This window comes from Myxocyprinus asiaticus, chromosome 39 (assembly GCF_019703515.2).
Source record: "Myxocyprinus asiaticus isolate MX2 ecotype Aquarium Trade chromosome 39, UBuf_Myxa_2, whole genome shotgun sequence".
NCBI classification, from domain to species: Eukaryota; Metazoa; Chordata; class Actinopteri; order Cypriniformes; family Catostomidae; genus Myxocyprinus; species Myxocyprinus asiaticus.
In genome coordinates this window covers 9147696-9172500 of record NC_059382.1, presented here as the reverse complement: position 1 = coordinate 9172500, position 24805 = coordinate 9147696, and the positions used below count along the sequence as shown (strand labels likewise).

At 37.2% G+C, this 24805-nt stretch overlaps 2 protein-coding genes across 3 annotated transcripts; both read right to left on the bottom strand.

The window, feature by feature from the left end:
• Positions 1–271: 271 nt before the first annotated feature.
• LOC127430178 (SH3 domain-binding protein 5-like) lies at positions 272–11474 on the bottom strand. 2 transcript variants are annotated; one of them, XM_051679749.1, is made up of 7 exons: positions 10872–11474; positions 7854–7916; positions 7363–7491; positions 6966–7124; positions 6298–6471; positions 4480–4732; positions 272–4379 (listed from the first exon to the last, which is right to left on the bottom strand). In XM_051679749.1, the coding sequence occupies exons 1-7, from the start codon at positions 11118–11120 to the stop codon at positions 4312–4314; spliced, it is 1095 nt and encodes a 364-aa protein (XP_051535709.1). In that variant the 5' UTR covers positions 11121–11474; the 3' UTR covers positions 272–4311. The 2 variants fall into 2 exon arrangements, with proteins under 2 accessions (XP_051535709.1, XP_051535708.1); XM_051679748.1 differs by having other exon boundaries at positions 272–4732; positions 10872–11164; positions 11350–11462.
• A 5323-nt stretch (positions 11475–16797) lies between these two features.
• LOC127430176 (alpha-1,3-mannosyl-glycoprotein 2-beta-N-acetylglucosaminyltransferase-like) lies at positions 16798–22969 on the bottom strand. Its single transcript, XM_051679745.1, has 3 exons — positions 22732–22969; positions 19357–20325; positions 16798–18310 (listed from the first exon to the last, which is right to left on the bottom strand). Exons 2-3 carry the CDS (start codon positions 20008–20010, stop codon positions 17612–17614), a joined length of 1353 nt encoding a protein of 450 aa, XP_051535705.1. The 5' UTR covers positions 20011–20325; positions 22732–22969; the 3' UTR covers positions 16798–17611.
• Between the last annotated feature and the right edge of the window lie 1836 nt (positions 22970–24805).

The window sequence follows — 24805 nt, the reverse complement described above, 5'->3', positions numbered from 1 at the left end:
TTTTATTCATAAGAATAAATGTATAGACTCTTTGCCCAGATTAGAGATCTTTATAAATCATTAATAATGGGGAGAATTTCACACTTCTAAAATATTATAACCTTGTTTTTCTTTCTGTCTGAGAATTATTTTTTTTCTTGATTGCCTTTTCTTTTTTCCTGCAATTCTCGAGTTGTGTTTACATTATGTAATGTGCAATAAAAAAACTTTTTGTGTGTCTAGAATCATGTAGAACACACTGAAATTTTGTTCATCATAATAATGACAAGAATAATTTAATAAACTTTATTTAAATGACACCTTTTAAACCCAGTGTTTACAAAGTACTTTACAGAAAGCATATACTGTATATGTACATACAAATGCACCTACATACATATCTATTTTAAAGTAGCTTTCCATTCCTCCAGGATTGTCTCCTCCTCCTCTGAGATGTTCGTTATGGGCACTGTCATCTATTTTTACTTGGCTCTTTAATAATTGAAAAGAAATTAATCCTTTCGAAAAGTCTATTTTCAAGACGACATTCATTTGCTCACATTTATTTGTATTTCAGGCTATTGTTAAAATGCTATAATGATCTAAGATGTTGCATAAACATTGTTATGTCTTAATAAAAATCAAGAAATAAAAAGCTGATATTTGTGGGATGTGGTAGTGTCGTCGTGATAGAACAAACTGGGTAACACTTCAAAATAAGGTTACATTCGTTAACATGAACTAACAATGAACAATACTTTTACAGCATTTATTACTCTTGGTTAATGTCAATTTAAACATATACTAACACATTAAATCAAAAGTTGTGTATGTCAACATTAGTTGATTAACTACGAACTAACAATGAACAATTGTATTTTTATTAACTACCATTAACAAAGATGAATTAATGCTGTAAGAAATATATTATTGTTAGTTCATGATACCTAATGCATTAACTAATGTTAACAAAGTAACCTTATTAAAAAGAACTACTATAAACTGGATAGCAATTGCAGGCTTCCTACAACTTGACAAATTAATTTCCATGATTTTTCCAGTCTTATGGATTAATGGATTTTAAAAACAGTTTATGGAGAAAGCACTCAAAGCACAATTTCAAAGCCAATAAAACGCTTTAGAGCACAGCATAACTTGAAATAGTTATAATCACTTCAGAAATGTGCATAACTTTTCCATTACTTGATTAATAATTACCATGCAATCACAAATGTAAACTTCGCTCATATTTCCTGATTTTCCAAGATTGTGGAAACACTGTAATTATTATTACAACATACACAATCTAAATAATCTGTTAAAAAAAAAAAAAAAAAAGACAATAGTTATAGTGAGATTGCAGAAAGAACATGCTAAGGAAAAGTATATTGCAATAGCTCCATGTTTCTTGCTTTTTGAAGCATTTTGAGGGTTTGGCTTCTTGCTTCTTGAAGCTTTTGAGGTTTTGGCATCCAAATACCTCAGGAAGGTAACAAATGCAGTGTAACATCTGTCAGGATGGGAAGAGTTGCCAGAACAAGAACAGAGAGATGACTACCGAGGGACTAAATGACAGTCTAAGTCTTTTATTTCAGTCATATGATGGAGCTTAACTTTCATATCAGAGGAGAGTGTGCTTACCTTCCCTGCCCTTGCAGATCTAAGCCTTTTTGATGATGGCAGTATATTCACATCACTAAGACATTCACTGACTGACATCACAAAAGACAGCACCCTGAATCTAATTTACAGCATCTGGATAACACTGAGGAATGGGTCAGTGCATAGCCTGGTTATTTGTTTAAGATGAGTTAGGGTGGCGAGAGACGTAAGAATATTTTGAGCTTTTTGTGTCAAGTCGGGTTGCAACTTAAGCACAAGAGAGCTGCAACGCCAACTAGTTTTATTTTAATATTTCTCTAAAATATAACATACATAATAGCATACAAATAAGAACTGAAAACACTGTAAAATGTGTTACCCTGGCATACAGTATATTAAACTGCCATAATATCAATGAAAATATTAGAACATTGTTATCACCGTTTAATCACGTACTACTTTAAAAAAAAAGGTTCACAAAATTAGGGCAAATAAAACATTACATTTGTGACTTATGAACGTCAAATCTTGAGATATATATATATATATATATACACACACATACACATACAGTACTGTGCAGAAGTTTTAGGCACTTAAGATGTTTCACAAAAACATTTGTCTTAAGATGGTTATTTATATCTTCAGCTTTAGTGTGTCAATAGGAAAAATACATTTTAGACTCCCAAACGTTACTTTTGCAAATAGAAATGATTAGAATAGAAGAACAGGGAGCCCTGCAACAGATGTCATGGCCCCCACAAAGCCCCCCACTGAACATCGAGTCAGTCTGGGATTACATGAAGAGACAGAAGCAATTGAGACAGCCTAAATAGATAGAAGAACTATGGCGAATTCTCCAAGAAACTTGGTACATCCTATCTGACAACAACCAAGAAAAACTGTGTCCAGGTGTAAGTAGGAGAATTGGGACTGTTTTAAAAGCAAAGGTGGTCACACCAAATATTGATTTAGATTTTTTATGTTTACTGGACTTTGTATGATGTTAATTGATAAATGAAAACTATTTATGGCATTATTTTTGAAGACATTTTCACTAAATTTCACAAGTGCCTAAAAATTTTGCACAGTACTGTATATATATAGTAAATCTCATATACATATATATATATATATATCTTACAATATTAAAGTATAATATCAGTCACACAGGAAAGATGGCATGTCAAAATATTAGTACATTCTTACCACGTGACTATTGTCTCAGTAAAGACTTGCCCTAAATTCTGTTAAAAAAAGAAAACATAAAAAAATCCACAGGGACATATGAATTTGTTGTTCCATCGGATTTGTCACTACTGTGCACATCTTCATATAGAACATTAGTTAAAATAATAACAAAGGGTATCCAGTGCTCTCACTGAGGACTACAGTAACAAAGACATGTAAACTCACTAAAACACTTTTCCATCAGTCGATAGAAAAATGCTGTGAAAACAAAGGTAAAAATCATTCAAAGATGCTTGACATAATGTAAAATGAAAATACATTCTGGAAAAAATACTGATTGTCCTAAATAACAAAACAATTTTTTTGTGGCAGTCATTTCATAAACCCTTCTATAAGAAAATAATTCAGTACATTATTTCTCCAACTGCACAGAATCAGTACTTCTGTTCTAATCCTGAGGAAAATGAGTGCATTAAAAATAACTAGACAAACATAAAAGCATACCCTATGTATGCATATAAAGCACTTTTAGGAATTTAATAATGTTTTTGAAAAAAATATGGTAGTCTGTCAGTTGGGAGCTGTACATGGACCACTATTTCAAAGTCAGCATAAGAAAATCTAATTTAAAATTAAAATAAACGAGAATAAATATATAATAGTATAATAGTATAATTTTACAGACAGTGTTTTTTCCTTCAGAGAGTATGATTGCAGTCAGTAAAATCTGATAAATACAGAACAAAATTACCTCACATTGTTATTATGTCAGCTATAGAGACTATAATAAAAAGAGCGTGCTTATAAGCCACTGCTTTATACATTCGCATAGAAAAAACTTGGTGCTTTTAGGATCAAAAGGGATATATTGTGTAGTATGTTGCTTAGGCTAAAAAAAGATAGCAGTGATTACTAGGCTTGTCATTGTCAGTCTTATGCCACTTGATCTGAAATACCCAAATGAGATAACTAACTTAAAAATTTTGGTCTTCTCGCTTTTCAAGTATTGATAGTAAAAAATGTTCAACAATAAATATTCATTAAGAACACCCTGTCTACACCACACGCAAGCGATTTCACAATGCCTTGAGGCTGTCTACACTGGGAGGCATCAAAGCAAACGTTCTAAACCGTTCATTTGTCATGTTGGCAGGAGTAGCGCCAGCGAGTACCGCACAAAGTAGAACAGGGAGTCTGTTTGCTATCAGCACGACGGGATGGGCTCTTCCAGTGTAGACAGCATCACTGATTATAATGGGAGCGATTTGCTTTTGTCGCATTGCGCCACTAGCGTCTGGTGTAGACAGGGTGTAAGACTTGCTCTGTCAGTTGCTATTAAATGAAGTTGAAAAACAAAGGTCATCAGGTAAGGAAAATCATAAAAATATACATTTTTTTAAATGGATATTAATGATGTATGCACTCACAAACTGACACTTCTGTTGTGTTGTTTGAGGAACTCCTCTGAAGTGTCTAGATTTTTTTGCCTCACTCCCCCTGTACCCTCCCCCTCTTCCCCTGAAAGACTAACATCACTGCTTAGATGACCCAGATGTTCAACCGAGTCACACTTTCCAAGATCTGAGATGATGGTCTGCAAGCTGACGCTGGAAAGAGAATTTGAACCAGATCTCATTACCTCAGCTGTTCCCATCTCCCCCCACTTGGAGTTACGATGTCTCTCCACCCACTCCACACCCTCCTTACCATCCACCCAATTACTTTGTCTGGGGTAACCTCCAGAGGCTCCACCTTCAGTCCCTGTGCTGCTGACTGTCTCTGCTCCAACTGGAGGGCTCCGCCCACCAGATGTTTTGATTGGTCCATCCTTTAGTTGGTCCTGCTCTCTCTGGGCATGAATCTCTTCGCTGATTTGCTCCAGTTGGCGCAGGCTGCTGGAGTAGTTGACCTTGGCTTTGGAAATATGCTCCTCTAACTCTATAATCTTTGACTTGTGCCCCTGCAAAAACATTTTTTATTTTTTGACTATGTTTAACGCGAACACTTTTGGAAGTGGTGACTTTGTTGATCATTTAGAAGATCCTGATTTTTATTTATCTTACTACATAATCTTAAAGTGTTAGTTCACCCAAAAGTGAAAACTCAATTTACTCACATGTCCTTCCAAACCCATATGATTATATTTCTTCCAAGGAACACAAAAGCAAATGTTCATGCATCATGATCGAAGTGTGGGTCTCTGCAGAACAATAATGGGCGTTTCCCAATCTGTCGGCTTTTTCAAACCGGGATGGGCGTGTTTTGGGGGGGGGGGGGGGGGGGGGTTCCAGGATGGGCGTTTCTGAACTATCCAATGAAAAGTAATGAATCTCAGTGTAGTAGGAAAATCATGTTAAGTGGTAGAAAACGCCCATATCGGTTTTAAAACGGCCACTGATTAGGAAACGGCCATTTTTTAAATTGACTGCAGTATGTTTACCTTCCCCTGTGGCATGACCGGTAGCAAGTTGCATCAGCAGTGTGGGAGACCCGAGATCAGGTCCCGTGTTGAAACCAAGGAAGTAATCATGTTTGCATAATCAATGAGCATGATTCGGTGGTTGCATTTTTCCCCCCAACATCATATTTTTACCACTGATGGTTAGGTTTAGGGTTTGGGTTGGGGGTTACAGTTGATAAAATATGCATTCCTCTTCACTGTATTACAGCCTGCACAGCTGAAAGCAACTTGCTCCACAACTCGCTTTTGGCATCCCTCCTCGGACATTAGATCCGGAAAATAGAGCTCACACATCCCCATACACCCAACAACACTTACCGCTTTGGCCACTGGGGGCAGGGTCTCGAATTTCTGTAAGCACAGACCAAATTAAACAAAAAAAGAAAAAAAAACAAAACAAAACAACCTTCTCTTTCCAATTTCCCTGTGAAATCAGTCTGGTTAACACTGTTTTTCTCCGCAATACAATGAAAGTAAATGGGACGGACATTAACAAGCTCCAAAATGGAGAAAAAATTACCATTAAAGTATCTTAAAGGCAGCCCATACAACTCATAGTTATATTTGAAGTCATATGGCCCAAGATGAGTTGTTTTGGTGGTTGCCAAACCCCATTGGTTCTTGGTGTTGTAACCAGTCATTAAGTTGCAAACGTGATTTGAGAGCTACAATGGAGGGGAAGATTTTCAATGAAAGACTTAAATTTTGGTCTGTTCCTCACACATAGCTATTTTATGTTTTTTTTTTTAGATTTGGTATATAGTTAATTGGACTCATTTTATAATTATAAAAAAAAAAAAAAAAAATGTAACTCGACAGCATCTGTCACCCCTTACTTTCATTGTATGGAACAACAGCATAAACATACTGCCTAACATTTCCTTTTTTTGCAAAGAAAAAAGTCATAGGGGTTTAAAATGACATTAGGGTGAGTAAATGATGACTGAATTTTAACTTTTGGGTGACCTATCCCTTTCATTTCAATGGTCAAGCTCAGTAATAGTGGTCGCATCTTCCTACACCAAAACTATAGAACTATAAACTAAAAAGAACATTTAACTAACCTCTAGCATGTCATTGAATTGAGCCTTGAGCTCAAAGTAAGGCTTGGACTTTACGATGGCTCTCTTCAGAGACTTTTGCAGCTGCAGCACATGAGCCTCAGCTTCCTGACACAGCTGAGTGACACGCATGTGCTCTCGTTCGCTCTTCGTGCGCTCCTCTTCTGCCTCATTTACCTGGACACCACGATAACAGTTACCTGTATATCCTGTGACTTGCTTAGTGTGTGTGTGTGCGTATGTATGTGTTTGTTCAAAATACGTTTAGTGTGTAAACATTAATCTGATAATATTTTCACCTTGAAATGGTACTCTGTACTTCTTTAAGTAAGATATGGAGCAAATGGTGCATTTGTGATGCAATTTAATGTACATTAGATCAAATATGGGTTAAAATAGTACATGCTGTAATTGCAAGGAATGAACATTAACACATTCTCGTTCTCACATGAATAATGAGAAGATCAGCAATAATTGTTCGCCAACTGTTTCATAAATACTGTGTATTCATATATCCTACACATTTGACTGCTTTTTGCATAGTAGTAGATAAATATGCATGTTTGGATGTGGAGATGCTCTTATGTTCAAGATGGAATGTTTGATGTGCAGAGTGCAGTGAAGTACCTTTAAAGAGGAAGCCAAGAGGTGCTGGAAAGAAAGTGGCATACCTTTAATGTGGCGTGATTCAGCATCTCTTGCCAGGTTGGATCCAGCGTCTTGACTGCAGTGAGGCCTTGTTCAGCTACATGGACCATCTCCCGAGCAGCTGAATGCATGGAGACCCCTCTCTCAAATCTGAGCGCGGCTTTCTGGGTCTCCTGCTGGGCCTAAGGGGGGCATAACCAATCAAAGTGCATTTAGGAGACAAAATGAAAATAAATTGAACCGTAACGTGAATAAGAAAAGCAAAACACCTTAAAAACCCACAAGATGTTACACTTGATATGGGCTGAACTGCCCAGCAAGCAAAATTCAGAGGGACTGAACTCTGACAACTGCACAAAGCAGAATTGTTTTCTACAGCGGTCTGCCTCAATACTAAACACTGGGTGATTGCTCACGCACCTCTTTTGCTTTCCTTCGAGCCTCATAGTAAGGCCTGGCCTTCTCAATGCAGGAGCCCAGTTCTGAACTCATTGCCTTGAGTTTAAGCACAGATTCACTCATAATCCTCCTGTGGCTGGATCGAACCTCCTGACAATAACAGTGGAAAATATAATCAATAAATCACATGCATCATTCTTCTCAGCATAATACTACTGAAAGCTTGTGTCATGTTCTTGCACAAGTTACTTTGGCACTTTTAGAGCACTGTTAATCTTGTAAGCCATCTACTTGACAAGGTGAATGTAGCTTTGGTAGAAGGTATTTAGCTGCACTGGTTACATTGACTGAGCTTTTTGAGAGAGACTTATATAATCTAAACTGTATGGGAAGGTGGTTGCCAATGGTTAATGATCTAGGTCAGTAACAGAAATGTAGTAGTAGGTATGGACTTTCACAGGCTATTAAGTCAGGGAACAATTTTTCAAGAAGCACTCTGAACTTTCACTTACTTGCAGCTCCAGTTCAAGCTTGTTGATCTCTTCGCTGGCCTCATTAAGATGCTCTAGTTCCTCCTAGATACACAAACAAAAAAAGAAAAACAGATGGTAGTAGTTACCTAATGGTAAATTATTTACAGTACTATTGATTATTAATCTCTTGATCAAAACATTTAGTACAACTTTATAATAGCTCTCAAGAAATAGTTCACCCAAAAATGAAAATTCTCTCATCACTTACTCACCCTCATGCCATCCCAGATGTGCATGAATTTCTCTCTTTTTCTGAACACAAAGATTTTTAGAAAAATATTTCAGCTCTGTAGGTCCATTTAATCCAAGTGAATGGTGGCCGGAACTTTGAAGCTCCAAAAAGTACATAAAAGCAGCATAAAAGTAATCCATATGACTCCAGTGGTTAAATCTAGGGCTGCAACTAACGATTATTTTGATTATTTCTACAATTAATCGATTAATCGGATAAAAATGAAATTTTATTTCCTGTATTTTATTAAAATATGATTTTTCAAAAACTGAAATGATGAAGGGCATAAGGATTTGATTTGATTTACATTACTGAATTCACGATTCTATTCTCTCACAAAACTTTGAACAAAGCCTGAATCATTAAAAGATAAGTTTGAATTTATTATTATTATAATATTATTATTACTTCTTTCAGGACATATGCAAAACAGTTCCTTTACTTGTAAAACTTAACAAAAAATGCTCATCATTACAGGGTAAAATGATCCGCAGGGCATGGAGTAGGACAAAAAAAATCAGCCCAGCAGAGGGCAAGAGTAACATGAGAACAGAAATATTAATAATACTGCCCAGCTGAAAAATAAATAATTATGTTAGATACAGATCCTTGTACATAACATTAAAATACTTAAATGTAATCAGTGACATTTATAGTATTTTCAATAATTACATTATATTTTCAAAAATTGTGTATGTTTATCCAGTAAAATAATGTTTGCCATAGCATAAATTTACTAGTGAAATCAGACATTACATGTGGCACTATCAGGAGGACTTTCAAATATTAGGACCCTTAGCATTATTATACATTATATTCAGCATTACATACTTAAGCAATATCAGACAAGCAAGAGTGCGATACGGCCCTACATCAGCAGTGCTGTGATAGGGCCGCAGGCCGAGTGCCGTAGGTAATCACAGCAGTGCTGATTTAGGGACATAAAGCACGACTGTGAGTATAATATTGCTTATATACAACAGTTCAACAAGTACATTTTAAAAAATGCAGCTCAAAACGCATTTGTGCATGGAACTACTTTCTTATGCGATGGATCAGAGAGAGAGAGAGAGAGAGAGAGAGAGAGAGATGGAGCGTGTGCGATCACCTGTCAATTCAATACAAAGTGCTTTATTGGCATGACAAAAACATTTTGTATTGCCAAAGCAATTACATAGAAAAACAGAACAGGAATTGAACAAGGACTAGAACATGAAAACAATAACAACTATAAAGAAATAAATACATAATAATAACCAATTCAGCATTAATGCAACATTATATATGGTCGTAACAGGGGTAGGGGATTGGGGTCAGGGAGATCAGTGTCATCAACACATTCATGTATTATTATTTTTAGTTCGGATTGTCCCTCAGTTTATTATAGGATACTACAAATCTTGCAGCTTTATTTGCACATTCTTCTTTTTCACATAGAATAAAACAAATTTTTTGTGTTGGGGTACATTAATTGAAATCTGGGCATATATTGTTAATGTTGTGGTAATATTTGTTTCTAATTGATTGGTATTTTGGGCATTCTGTGAGGAAGTGCAGCTCAATCACACCCAGGTTGCATTGGGAGCACAGTCTGTCCTCGCGGATCAGCCAGGTCTGTCTGCGGCGGCCCGTCTCTACAGCCAGTCTGTTCACCTGTCTCTGTTGCCACTCCCAAGCAAAGATGCTGTAGTGTGTTAGTCAGCTTTATGAAAATAATGTCATTTTGGTCAAATTCATCCTATTTTCTCTGTGGAAAAATAGCCGTCCGAGCAGGGGTATTCCTCCCTGTTTCACGGTAACCGGTGCGCAAGAGTCATTCACAAGAACAAACAGTTTTGTGAAATATGCAGCTGATTTGAATTCATAACATGTTTACATTATAAAACATAGACAAATGTAAGTGATACGCTGGAGAGAAACAACTCTCGTGCATTAAACAGCACAAGCACTCTGTCAACGCACCTGATGTAGCAACCACTCCACATTAAACTGTATGCTTACTATGATCTTCTTTGAAGTGTTTATAAAGTGCTTTTGTGCGCTGGACAACTTGGGTTTTCTGCTTCAACTTGTCTCCGTTGTTTTTAAAACAAGTTTCATAATGCAACACATTTTTAGCTTGGCTGTGAAGTGATGTCACTGACGGGGATTCTCCATGCTTACTACAAATATCCAACTAATCGATAATGGAAATCATTGACAACAAATTTCATTATCGATTTTATCGATTAGTTGTAGTGATACTTTAGGTGTGGGTGAGAAACAGATCAATATTTAAGTTCTTTTTTACTTTAAATTTTCCTCCCTGCCCAGTAGGTGGCGATATGCACAAAGAATGTGAATCGCCAAAAACAAAAGAAGAATTTGAAAGTGAAAATGGAGATTTATAGTAAAAAAAAAAAAGGGGGGACTTTAATTTAGTTTCTCACCTACACCTATCATACAGCTTCTGCAGATATGGATTTAACCACTGGTGTCTTTTATGTTATGTCTGAAGTTACTTTTATGCTGCCTTTATGTGCTTTTCGGAGCTTCAAACTTCTGGCCACCATTCACTTGCATTGTGAGGACCTACAGAGCTAAAATATTCTTCTAAAAATCTTTTTTGTGTTCAGCAGAAGAAAGAAAGTATACATCTGGGATGGCATGAGGGTGAGTAAATGATGAGATAATTTTCAGTTCAGGGTGAACTATCCCTTTAACTGGATGGATGGATGGATAGATAGATAGATGTTTTCCTGTGTGAAGATTGCATGTCTGTTTACCTGGATTCTAGGATCTAGTTCCTCCTCAGGTAGTTTTCCATGCATCATATTTTCCGCTTGACTTTTACATCTTCCAGAATCTTTACTCTCCATTTCCGTTTCCTCTGTTTTCTCGGATTCCCCATCAGCCTCTCTGCCCTCACCGTCCACGTCCTCTGTTTGATCTCCTTCTGGATCTTCTCCTCTCTTCTCCTCCTCTGAAGGTTCCCCAGAACCCGCGGGACTTTCACGAAACCCCCTTGGATCCATTTACAGGCCTCTTCAGATATCCAAGATCAAATGCTGCCGAATAACTAGCCGAAAACAGTCAAATCCAAAGCGAAACAGAGTAACGCCACACTTGTTTATATTTTTAAACGACTCCCTTCAGTCGTGTCTGTGATAGTTAGCTTTCCTGCTAAAACTACATTTACCGTCAGCGAAAAATAAAACTGATTAGCGGTGCTTCAAGTGGTAAAGTAATTTAAATGGAGGTTACCTGTCCAATGTTTTACCACTCGGTCGCCTTCAGCCCACATATTTGACCGAATTTACCCCATTGCTAACGTCGCGCACCCTCCGCCATTCTTCTTCTTCTTCTTCTTTCTGTTTATTGGCGGTTGGCAAACCAGCTTTTGGTGCATTACCGACACCAGCTGAACTGGAGTGTGTAGCAGCTTGGGACATGAAAATTATTTCTCTCTCTCTCTCATATATATATATATTCTAGACTCAACTCCTGTTGCTTTTAAAAAGCCCCAAACTGCATCTTTCATTGGTATTCTCCCATGCTTTTTAGCCAGAAGAGTTTCTAGAGACATAATATTTCCATTTTCTGCTATTTTGCCTGCAATACTTGCCTTTCATTGTTATATGCTGTACAGTGTATAAAGATGTGTTCAGCTGTTTCTAGCTCATTGCACTTACTGCACATTCTTGTGGGATGCTTATTGATTTTATGTAAACTGGCATTCAACCCTGTGTGTCCTATATGAAGTCTGGTAATTACTGAATTGTCCTTTCTTAATACAGAAATCAAAACTCCTGTACCCACATTTTTCTGAATTTTAAACAGATGCCTCCCCTTTACCTCGGTTTCCCATAGATTTTGCCAGATGTTATTTACCGCTTTACGAATACAAGTCTTGGCTTCTGATTTACTCATATTGATGGTAATTTCTACATTACAGCATTTAAGTGAGTTCTTTGCAAGTTTATCTGCTACCTCATTACCCTCTACTCCTACATGTGCAGGAACCCAAAGAAATGTGATGGAAAAACCTCCGTTACTTAACCTATATAATACTTGCAAGATTTCAGATCATATCTTGTCTACTATCAGAATGGCCAGACTGCAGGCTTTCAGGGCTGCCAGAGAATCTGTACATATACAGTTGTGCTCAAACGTTTGCATACCCTGGCAGAAATTGTGAAATTTTGGCATTGATTTTGAAAATATGACTGATCATACATAAAAAAAAAAAAAAAGTCTTTTATTTAAGGATAGTGATCATATGAAGCCATTTATTATCACATAGCTGTTTGGCTCCTTTTTAAAACATAATGATAACAGAAATCACCCAAATGGGCCCTGATCAAAGGTTTACATACCCTTGAATGTTTGACCTTTTTACAGACACACAAGGTGACACACACAGGTTTAAATAGCAATTAAAGGTTAATTTGGTTGTTTCAAGGAGCACAATACTTGATGACCCCTCTCCAAACATAGCGCTTATGGTTGTGACCATAAAGCTCTATTTTGGTCTCGTCACTCCAAATTACAGTGTGCCAGAAGCTGTGAGGCGTGTCAAGGTGTTGTCAGGCATATTGTAACCGGGCTTTTTTGTGGCATAGGCTTCTTTCTGGCAATTCGACCATGCAGCTCATTTTTGTTCAAGTATCTTTGTTTTGTGCTCCTTGAACCATCTTTTTCCAGAGCAGCCTGTATTTCTCCTGAGGTTACCTGTGGGTTTTTCTTTGTATCCCAAACAATTCTTCTGGCAGTTGTGGCTGAAATCTTTCTTGGTCTACCTGACCTTGGCTTGGTATCAAGAGATCCCCAAATTTTCCACTTCTTAATAAGTGATTGAACAGTACTGACTGGCATTTTCAAGGCTTTGGATATCTTTTTATATCCTTTTCCATCTTTATAAATTTCCATTACCTTGTTATGCAGGTCTTTTGACAGTTCTTTTCTGCTCCCCATGGCTCAGTATCTAGCCTGCTCAGTGCATCCATGTGAGAGCTAACAAACTCATTGACTATTTATACACAGACACTAATTGCAATTTAAAAAGCCACAGGTGTGGGAAATTAACCTTTAATTGCCATTTAAACCTGTGTGTCACCTTGTGTGTCTATAACAAGGCCAAACATTCAAGGGTGTGTAAACTTTTGATCAGGGCCATTTGGGTGATTTCTGTTATCATTATGATTTAAAAAGGAGCCAAACAACTATGTGATAATAAATGGCTTCATATGATCACTATCCTTAAATAAAAGACTTTTTTTTTTTTTTTATGTATGATCAGTCATATTTTCAAAATCAATGCCAAAATTTCACAATTTCTGCCAGGGTATGCAAACGTTTGAGCACAACTGTAACTCTTCTCTCAACATTTATATCCTCCACCCACTGAAGAGCAATGAGAATTGCAGCTAATTCCACAGTAAATACAGATAAGTTGTCTGATGTTCTCTTTCTGATAGATACCTGATATTTAGGTACAAAAACGGTTGCTCCAGTTTTCCCTGAGATTGGATCTTTTGATCCATCTGTAAAGATATCATGTGGCTGTTCTTATGTTCCATACTGCTGTACAACGTATTCTTCTGAGAATAGCTCATTTTTCTTAGTTTCTTGGAGTAAATTAATGTCTATGCAAGGCATTGGAAAAAACCATGGTGAAATTGTGGGCAATGGCACAGTTTGGCTATAATTACTATGGTCCAGTCCCATTGACTGGACTAATCTAGTCCCTATCCATCCAAGACTTTGGCTGTTGCCTCAAGTATGCTCCCAGCATTCATCGAACACATACTTGGTAGGATGTACATCCTTGTGCCCCTTTAATGATACCAATACACCATGGAGAGCTGTTGTCATCTCAGTTTTAGTGGCATTTCACTCGTCTCCACTTGCAAAGCTCCACAGCATATTCTAAGTGCCTGATTCTGCACTACATCAATTTTCTTTAGAAGTGTCTTACATAAAGAAATCATATTTATTTATTTATTTACTGTATTGCTTTTAGGGCAAAACATTCATAATGCACATATATACATAATGTAAACACTGTGCAGTTTCAACATTCTGTACATGGGCATAAATACACTCACTGAGACATAAGATAAAAAGAAATAGACAAAAACAAAACAGAAAAAAAAAGTACAAAATAAATAAAATAAAAAAAAGTGAAACGTGTCATGAGACAGGAAAATCTCATCATAGCACATAAGAAAATATACAGTACTGTGCAAAAGTTTTCGGCACTTGTGAAAAATGTTGCATAGTGAGGATGTCTTCAAAAATAATGCCATAAATAAACATTTATCACTTAATGTCATACAAAGTCCAGTAAACATAAAAAAGCAAAATCAATATTTGGTTTGATCACCTTTGCTTTCAAAACAGCACCAATACTCCTAGGTACATCTGGACAGTTTTTCTTGAATTTTAAAGGGAATAAAAACTCCGCCGTGAACACCGCTGCCTCTCTCCTGGTTGAGCTAAATTCTTTTTATGCTCATTTCGAGGGAAATAACACCGCCCTCATGGAGAGAGCTCTCGCAGCCGAAGCTACAGAGGTTAGTTCACTCTCCATCTCTGTAGCGGATGTAACCCGATCCTTCCGACGGGTGAATATCCGTAAAGCCACGGGTCCAGACGGCATCAGAGTGTGCGCGAACCAAATGGCTGGTGTTTTTACGGACATTTTCAACCTTTCCCTCTCCTTGTCTTTGGTCCCCACATGCTTCAAAACGTCCACCATTGTGCCTGTACCAAAGCAATCCAAAATGTCTTGCTTAAATGACTGGCGTCCTGTTGCTCTGACCCCCATCATCAGCAAATGCTTTGAGAGACTAATCAGAGATTACATTTGCTCTGTGCTGCCTGCCTCACTGGACCCATTGTAGTTTGCATACCACAACAACCGCTCCACTGATGATGCCATTGCATCTACACTACACACTGCTCTCTCCCACCTGGAAAAAAGGAACACTTATGTGAGAATGCTGTTTGTAGACTACAGCTCAGCATTCAACACCATAGTGCCCTCCAAGCTTGATGAGAAACTCCGGGCTCTGGGCTTAAACAGCTCGCTGTGCAGCTGGATCCTGGACTTCCTGTCAAGCAGACGCCAGGTGGTTAGAATGGGCAGTAACATCTCCTCATCACTGACCCTCAACACTGGAGCCCCACAGGGCTGTGATCTCAGCCCACTCCTGTATTCCCTGTACACACATGACTGTGTGGCAACACATAGCTCCAATGCCATCATTAAGTTTGCTGATGATACGACAGTGGTAGGTCTGATCACTGACAATGATGAAACAGCCTACAGAGAGGAGGTGCACACTCTGACATGCTGGTGTCAGGAGCACAACCTCTCCCTCAACGTCAGCAAGACAAATGAGCTTGTGGTGGACTTCAGGAGAAAAGACAGAGAATACATCCCCATCACCATCAATGGAGCACCAGTGGAGAGAGTCAGCAGCTTCAAGTTCCTCGGTGTCCACATCACTGAGGAACTCACATGGTCTGTCCACACTGAGGCCGTTGTGAAGAAGGCTCATCAGCGCCTCTTCTTCCTGAGATGGCTGAGGAAGTTTGGAATGAACCGCCACATCCTCACGCGGTTCTACACCAGCACTGTAGAGAGCATCCTGACTGGCTGCATCTCCACCTGGTATGGCAATAGCACCGCCCACAACTGCAAAGCCCTGCAAATGGTGGTGCGAACTGCCAGACACATCATCGGAGGTGAGCTTCCGTCCCTCCAGGACATCTATACCAGGCGGTGTGTGAAAAAAGCTTGGAGGATCATCAGAGACTCTAGCCACCCGAGCCATGGGCTGCTCTCACTGCCATCAGGTAGGCGGTATCGCAGCATCAGGACCCGCACCAGCCGACTTCATGACAGCTTCTTCCCCCAAGCAATCAGACTTTTGAACTCTTGATCTCTCATGATCAATATACATCAGCACTGCAGTTTATTAATCTTATTATCTCACACTGGACTATCATAAATTATATTCTCTCTTAACAACACACTGGCAACTATCAACTGACAGCCTGAATGTCAATACAGTACAATACAACCTACTGTATATTTTATATATACTATTTTTTATTGTATAATGTGTATTCTATATTGTGTGTATTGTATACTGTACATTGTATGTTATTATTTGTATATTGTGTTGTGTAAATCTGATGTTTATTATAAACTGGTATATGTCTCATCATTGTTATGACTGCTATGTTGCTCGGAACTGCACCCAAGACTTTCACCCACTACTGCACTTGTGTATATGGTTGTGTGACAATAAAAAGTGATTTGATTTGATTTTTGGTTGCTGGCAGATATGATGTTCCAAGCTTTTTGGAGAATTCGCCACAGTTCTTCTATCTATTTCGGCTGTCTCAATGGCTTATGTCTCTTCATGTAATCCCAGACTGTCTCAATGTTCAGTGGGGGGCTTTGTGGGGGCAATGCCATCTGTTGCAGGGCTTCCTATTCTTCTATTCTATTCTATTTGCAAAAGGAATGTTTGGGGGTCTAAAATGTATATTTCCTACTGACACACTAAAGCTGAAGATATAAATAACCATCTTAAGACAAATGCTTTTGTGAAACATCTTAAGTGCCTAAAACATTTGCACAGTACTAATATATATATATATATACACATACACATACACACACACACACTACCGGTCAAAAGTTTTTAAACACTTACTCATTCTTTATTATAATTTTTTTTTTCCTTCACATTTTAGAATAATAGTAAAGTCATTAAAATTATGGAATAATATAAATGGAACTATGGGAATTATGTTGTGACTAAACAAAATCCAAAATAAATCAAAACTGTTATATTTTAGCATTTTCAAAGTAGTCACCCTTTGCCTAGATTTTGCAGACATGTTCTCTTGACATTTTCTCAACAGTATTGGAGTTCCCATCTATGCTGGGCACTTATCCCCTACATATTTACATTACAATTCTATGATTTGTACACACAACTTAAGACAGTACATACAGTACAAGTGAATCAAAAAATCCTACATTTATAGGCACTTGGGGCAGTATTCACAGTTTAAAAAATTAAGTGTTACTTTCTTTTACATATATATTTTACCCTCATTTTCTGTTACTGAACAAATATACGTTGTGTAAATAAAATATGTAGAACAAGTCAGTAAAATTTTTTAGTTTAGATTTTCAGTCTAATACATCAGTTTGGTGACATGACAATAAAGTTGTAAAATCCGATTTGACTCTTTATACAGACAAATAATAAAACCTGAGGCAAAAATTCTGAGTGGTTAATTTATCTACCATTATCTTTGGTATGTCTATCCTGAAACCTCTCTAAGAAAATGGAATTTAAAGACATTAACTCAAACATGTGCAGTGATTTGACAGCTGTGAATGAAATGATGGTAGCAGATCCTGAAGACAGGCTGAAACATACAAAAGCATGAAATATATATCTCATGTACTTTGCAACTTCAAATATTATTTTCTTTTTTAACTCCAGCTTGGATCATACTGAGTCCAACCAGCTGGTGGCGCTAAGTAGATCCTCTTTCCACGTAAAAGGAAACTAACAACACCTCTATACCCTGCACGTGGGACTCCTGATTTCAGGTCATCCATCACGCCAAGATTGCGAGCCAGGGTTTTAAAACTGTCTGGACTGGAATACTGCACCCGAAACGGGCCAGGTCCAGACAGTTTCCCTCTCTGCAATTCCTCCACAGTTACAGCTGGAGCATTGTAAACTTCTTTTTCAAAATTCTCATCATATTTCTTCTTATCCAAATAAGACAGGTCCATTTTTGTAAAAGGCACATATTCAGTATTGAGCTTAATAAAGCGGAGATACTTATCATAAAACTGACCCAAACTCACACCCTTGCGGCCGAATGTTAAAGTTCTGGAAATTTCTGGTCTAATGCAGGATCTGTCTTTGCGCTGATCGGGGAGGCGCATCCAGTCGTCCCAAAATGAGGCCGGCCATTTTGGTTCAAGCTCTGCCCAGAGGTCCTTGGTGAGCATCCAGCCCAGTCCTGGGAAAAAATCTGTCCTGTACAACAGACTTGCTATACCGGGATCAACATATCCTTCCCTTCCATTGTCATTCCAGGCAGATACACACCACAGAGTTGGGTCTGTGTTTAAAATGGGATGTAATGCTCGGAAGTACTCAAAAAAGTCAGGGGCCACCTGGTAAAAGAGATCAAACATACCATCAACATCAAAGTTAAAATGTAACATTCTTAAAGGTGTAAGTGTTTAAATCCATGTCTTTAGAAGCAATATAATAGGTGTGGGTGAGAAACAGAACAATATTTATGTTCTTTTTTACTCTAAATCTCCACTTCAACTTTCACTTTCAGATGTGAAAGTGAAAGAGGAGATTTAAAGTAATAAAAGGACTTAAATTTTAATAATAAACACTGGAGTCTTATGGATTACTTCTATGTTTCTTTATGTGATTTTTGGAGCTACTGGTCTGATCACCATTCACTTGCATTGTATGGACCTACAGAGCAGAGATATTTCTTCTGCTGAAGAAAGAACGTCATACACATCTGGGATTTCATGAGGGTGAGTAAATGAGAAAATGTTCATTTTTGGGTGAACTATCCCTTTAACATCTTTAATGAGGGAATGAACTAGTACAATCCCAAGAAGCTTTGCGAATTACGTAATCAAATTAAAAACGATGGCAAAAATATAAAACTATATTGTTTGTACGTACAAAAACAAAATATTTAGACTTTATTGAAAATATTTGCAAATATACAAGAAGTTTGAAAGTGCGTCTTGGAAATGGGCAGTCGCTGAACAAAAACTCCACAATACAACATGCTTTTTTAATATTGAAGATTAAATAACGCAGACTGATGACTTTAACGGAAGCATAACATTGATTAACAACATCAGAGCTCACTGTAAGTCTGTCTTTAAAAGTTTATAAACTATCGTTCAAAATCTACACCCCTATAGGGAAAATTAATGAGATTTTTAGTTCTAATAGCCCCGCCCAAAACTTCTGCCATCGGCTGAGCCAATGTTGCTGTGTTGGCAGCACAAACAATGGTAGCAATGTTTTGATAGAAGCACAAAGCTGTTTGCCCTTTTCAGGGGAATCAACATACAAATGGCTTTCTTAGTTGTCTCTGTATTAATTTTAACAGGCAAAATACACACTTCACCATAAATGACAGAGCTTATAAGAAATGAGTATAAACAAAAGTTAAAGTTACCTCCAAATCATCCTCCACAACCACAACAGATGAGTACGAAAAAGTGTTGAAAACCTGGTTCAGTGCCCAACGGTAATGTCTCGAGATTTTGTAGTAACCCTGGAACTTCTTATGCTGTGAAGGTACAGAGATATCTGAAAGAACAGGCTGTTTAATATGGGTCAGTTGACTGCCATAGGAGGCAATCACCCCAGCTGTTTCTTTGTGTCCGCAGTCCTGGCTCACTATGATTGGGTAAAGCTCAGCTGATGGACGGTGCTCAATGAGTTTGTCAAGGCAGCGTTTCACTGTCACGCGGTTACAGGCAATGACTAAAATAGGGATCACCACGGGAGCTGAATGTTCTGCTTGTGGTTTTGGCTTAGCAGATGTCACACCTTCTTTGTTGTCTTCCCAAAGTGACCTACGGTTCTGGATTTGCAATAGGATTTTTTTCTGTGATTCAAGCTCGGCTTCAAACGCATTAGCTACATGCATCACTTCATTGACAATATTTCCAAATTGGCCTCCTCCTGCTTTTTGCCCAGGTGCAGCCTGGCTGTAAAGCTCCACTTGACTAGGAGTGCGCCCCAAGAGGGCAAAAATAAGAATGACAATCCAAGCTACAATTATGAACGCACCACAAATGCTAAGAGAACTTCTCTTAAGTAGCATGGCCAAAGACCTGAGGAGTGATTGGACAAGGGACTCAGAAAGGTAGAAGTGGGCGGCAATATGAAGAGAGCATATAAAACAGAAAGTGATGGAAGAAAGTTCTTAGAAAAAGGAAAAGATGGGCCAAAAGAGTCTTGTTGATTTTGAATATTTTTTCACATGCTTTGCATGATAATAATCTGATAGTTGTTTCAAAAGTAAACTAAACATGTAACATGAAACCAAAGACAGGTGAATAGTGACATATTCCAGGTTTCAGGATTCTGATACAGGTGTTTTATTAGCCCAAAGAAGCAGGGTGATTTTCAGCAGGGCCTGTAAAATAAAAATAAAAGACATTAAAGGACATTAAGAAGAGCAATGTCACATTCAAATATCAGTCACTATTCTTTTAACAAAATATGATTGCATTTCCATATCAAAGTGTTAAAAATCTAAATTTTGGTCTGATAATCCATGCATTTGGGATGTCAAACAGTTACAGAAGTGTCCTGCAGTGTGTCAAGCTAAACTTAATCTAAAACTAATAGCAATATTCTCATCCTTGTATAAGTGCATTGCAGTGATGGACTGGTAATTTTCCCGGTGGGCCAGTCGAGCATTGGGCCGGTCAATCGCCCCACTCTTATTTATTAAGCACTACCATTTACTGTTGTACATAGAAAACACCAAATACTCAAAAAGTATGATGAAACGCTGCTACCCGATTAAACCGCGCAGCACAGGAGCAGAGTGGGACCGGCCCTCCTGTGCTACGCATCCACTGGCCACAGCACGAGAGCTGAGCGGGACCTTCCCTCCTGCGCAACGCATGCACTGGTGTTATTTTAAATTCCATAGTTTGTTTTTTTAGAAACCATAATTAAATCTGGTAATAAGAAGCACGGTTTTACCAGTGATCACCATGCTCTTACTAATCAACATGATCGCACGAGAAGTCGGCATGATTCATGGTTTCCGATAGTTTCGGTACCCTAGGATCGGCGACTGTATGCCGAAACGCTGATATGCAGCATACTTATCAGACATGTTTGCAGTGGTTTCAATGTATTTACCTTTCCACCTGGAGCGATTGGCAGCACATTGCATCAGCTGCATTGGAGACTAGGTTTCAAACCCAGGCAGTAACCACGTTTGAATAATCAATGCATGATTCAGATGTTTCACTTTTCCCTCTAACATTATTTTTTACTCCACTAATGGTTAAGGTAAGGTTTGGATTGGGGGATAGAATCTATAAATATATGCTTTTCTCTTCATTGTATAATGTCCTGTAAAGCTGAAAACTTGCTTCACTACTAGCTTTTGGCGACCTCTCCTGGACATAAATGGAGCTCACACGTGCCCATATGCCCTACAACACTTACCGCTTTGGCCACTGGGGGTAAGTGTTTCAAAATTTCGGTCAACGTATACCGATTTTGACAAAAGAAAAGTCAATCTACTCTTTCTGATTTCACTGTGAAATCAGGCTGTACTAATACCATGGATACTATGCAACAACTGTGGTAAATTATCAGAAGGGCAAGTTCAAAAGAGAATTAAACAAGAGCTTTAAAGCTATAACCATCAAGTGAAAGGTATTAGAATACTTTCCTCCTTGCACCTTGAATACATGAGTGTACACAGCTTAAACATTAATTTCAAAAAAGTGTTTAAACAGATTTTTAAAAGGTAAAAAAGTATTTTTTCACAAAATAAATAAACATTGAGTCAAGAATATCGTCTTTACTCCAAATGACCTGAGCAAATTTGCCATACATTTTATTTATTTATTTATTTTATTTTTTTACTTCACATATTCTTGAGGATCTAATAGCATTCTCCATGTTTTATGGAATTTTATTTATTTATTTAGTCACATTACAACAAAATAGCAACCTACCTATTAGTTACACCACCTAACTTTGATTTGGTGGACAAAAGTTTTTCCAAATATTACAAATTGTTTAAAACAAAACTCTGTTTCACTGCTTAGTTTTTTTTTTTTTTTTTTACGTTAGGCCCCAGAAGAAGAAAAAAAAGATACATAAATGAATTTGAACTAGGTAATTGAAAACATGTTCATTATAGATGATGTATTCATGCAATTGTTTTATGTAAATTAAAAAAAAATTTTTTTAATGTATTTTGGAATAAAAATGAGTCTCGCATCATTTGCCGCATAATTAGTATGCATCAAGTATGTATGACCTCATATTAATTGATATACTGTATGTAATGTTTGTCCTTTTAAACATTCATTTGTCACACCACAGGACTATATAAAGTAACCGCAAGAAAGCTGAAAGTTTATTATGAATGTTGAAAATCTTTAAAAAAAAATAAATAAATAAAATAAAAAAATGGTGGAACAAATGCATTTTACACAAATATAAATTTTAACCTTTTTATGTTATTTGTCAACAAAGCTACCCATTTATCATGATTATTACAGAACACGTTTTTACAGTGCATTACAAATTAAACGAAGTATCCTTAATTGTTGACTTTTTATTTAAAATGTACCTTTTCCATTGTATCGTGTAAATGCAAATATGGAAATGCATTAAAATTTGCCACGAAAGACTGGTTCTCACGACCAATAATCTCACCTGTGGCTCCTCTAACTCTCCCTCCACCAAAACAGCTCAACAGACAAAACGGGCTAATTTATCACCCATAAGCACTGTTCAAACAAAACCATAGTAGCGATCAAATTTGACAACATATCTGACTTACGTGAATTAACTCGCACTCATACTCTGGCATGTTTCCCGTCTTCTTTAGTCTGCCAATTTATTAATACTTCCATCGATTTAATGATTAAGACCCATTTAAACTATTCCATGTCATTAATTTCGATATGTTATGAATTATATGTTGAATTACCGCTAATTAAAAGCGCAGTAAAGTTCTTGCCTTCGCGCATACCCTTTTAGCTTTGCTCAAGAAAGAACGTGTCCCCATCTTCCGGGTGGCGTCATTTTTAGGAAGTCCCGCCCCCTCCAGTCATTTAAGGGTCTTTGCTCAGAGATGCATGTACAGTTAAGCCTTTTATTCTGTGTTAATGGCAGGTGAAGGGTTAGACCTCTGGATATACTTGGCCTTATGGTGTTTATGCTGATCCCGTGAAACTTTTATGATACACTAGATTTAAGATTGCAGGTCCCTAATAAGGTGGTACAAACACTGATATTGGTAATAATAGTAAAATGATTTTATAAGAAATAGATTAGCTTAGATCCTTTCTCACTACAGCTTCTAATGTGAAGGTTTAGTTGCTCTATGCTTCTTAATATACATATATACATTTGGATTCAGTAGTTGGACAGAAACCATGTGGAAGGTTTCGCACATGAGAGCCTGATTTGTCTCACCAATTAAGTTCAAATTAAATGATCTCAAACCACCCTTCAGAAGAACACATTTTTGTTTCACATCTTTAATTAGGTAGAAAATCAGACACACTGCAGCCTCAGTTTGAATTTATATGTTTACTCAAGAATATTCTGCTTTATTTTTTATTCTTTTTAACATTTAACTAAGTTATGTCAGCATAAAGGCTGCCCATGGCTTGTTCTTTTGTTTATCCCTAAGGGAAAATTCATGTGCAAAATCAAGTGTGAAGTAAACAAAAACACTGCTATACATCCACCAAGCAATCATACAAGACAGTGCCAGACAGAACATAAAATGCAATTACATCTATCTATCTACATACAAAAAAAAAAAAAAAAAAAAAAATTTAAGCCTATTATTAAGATTTACACATCGTATTGAATTAAACAATGTGTAACAAAATTAAAACATTTTTAGTTTTTTATGTTATTTTATCAAAGATAAAATAAATTCAATTTGATAGAATTTTGTTATGAAATTGGAGTGTGTAAATCTTACAGTAAATCTATCTAATTTATAAAGGTGCATTTGCATTTATAAAGGAGCATTTGTGTGATATATTATCCATATGGTATGCAGCTGAAGACTTATTGCCCAGGTTCAGAGGACTCTCCTTCCAGCATCTTAGATTCTTCCTCCTTATGGTGTTCGGAAATACAGTTGACACACCTACATGGCATATTAAACTACAAAAAAAAGTTAATATTATAATTATTTTAATAATTATAATTATTATTATTACTACAACCCCAGGTCTGAAAAAGTTGGGACAGTATGAAAAATGCTAATAAAAACAAAAAGGAGTGATTTGTAAATTATATTCACCCTTTGCTATTTTGAAAGCACTACAACTAAACATTATATGATGTTTTACCTTGTGAATTTCATTGTTTGTTTTTTGTTTGTTTTGTTTTTTATGTACAGTAATTTCAAATCAGATGATTGCAACATGCTCCAAAAACATTGGTACAGTTGAGTGTTTACCACTGTGAAACATCACCATTTCTTCTAATAGCATTTATTAAGCATTTGGGTACTGAAGACAGAAGTTTGTTAAGTTTAAAAAGTGGAATTTCCCCCCATTCATCCATTATGCAGGTCTTCAGCTGCACAATTGTATGGGGTCTTCGTTGCCATATTGTGCGCTTCATAATGCACCACACATTCTCAATTGGAGATGGTCAGGACTGCAGGTAGGCCAATCTAGCACCTGCACTCTCTGCTTATTCGGCCAGTATGTGGTTTGAAGTTGTCCTGCTGAAAATTCTGGGATGTCCCTGGAAAAGACAGTGCTGGATGGCAGTATATGCTGCTTCAAAATCTGTACATATCTGTCTGCATTAATGGTGCCCTCACAGATGTGCGAGTTACCCATGTCATGGGCACTGCCACACTCCTGGTCCATACAGACACT

Excerpts from the sequence above, each read along its gene's own strand:
- LOC127430176 (XM_051679745.1), bottom strand. The coding sequence starts at position 20,010 with ATGCTACTTAAGAGAAGTTCTCTTAGCATTTGTGGTGCGTTCATAATT. Across the intron at positions 18,311-19,356 it reads TTGTGGAGGATGATTTGGAG|GTGGCCCCTGACTTTTTTGA; the intron begins GTAACTTTAACT and ends CTCTTTTACCAG.
- LOC127430178 (XM_051679748.1), bottom strand. The coding sequence starts at position 11,120 with ATGGATCCAAGGGGGTTTCGTGAAAGTCCCGCGGGTTCTGGGGAACCT. Across the intron at positions 7,917-10,871 it reads AACTAGATCCTAGAATCCAG|GAGGAACTAGAGCATCTTAA; the intron begins GTAAACAGACAT and ends TTGTGTATCTAG. Across the intron at positions 4,733-6,297 it reads AATTCAATGACATGCTAGAG|GGGCACAAGTCAAAGATTAT; the intron begins GTTAGTTAAATG and ends ATGTTTTTGCAG.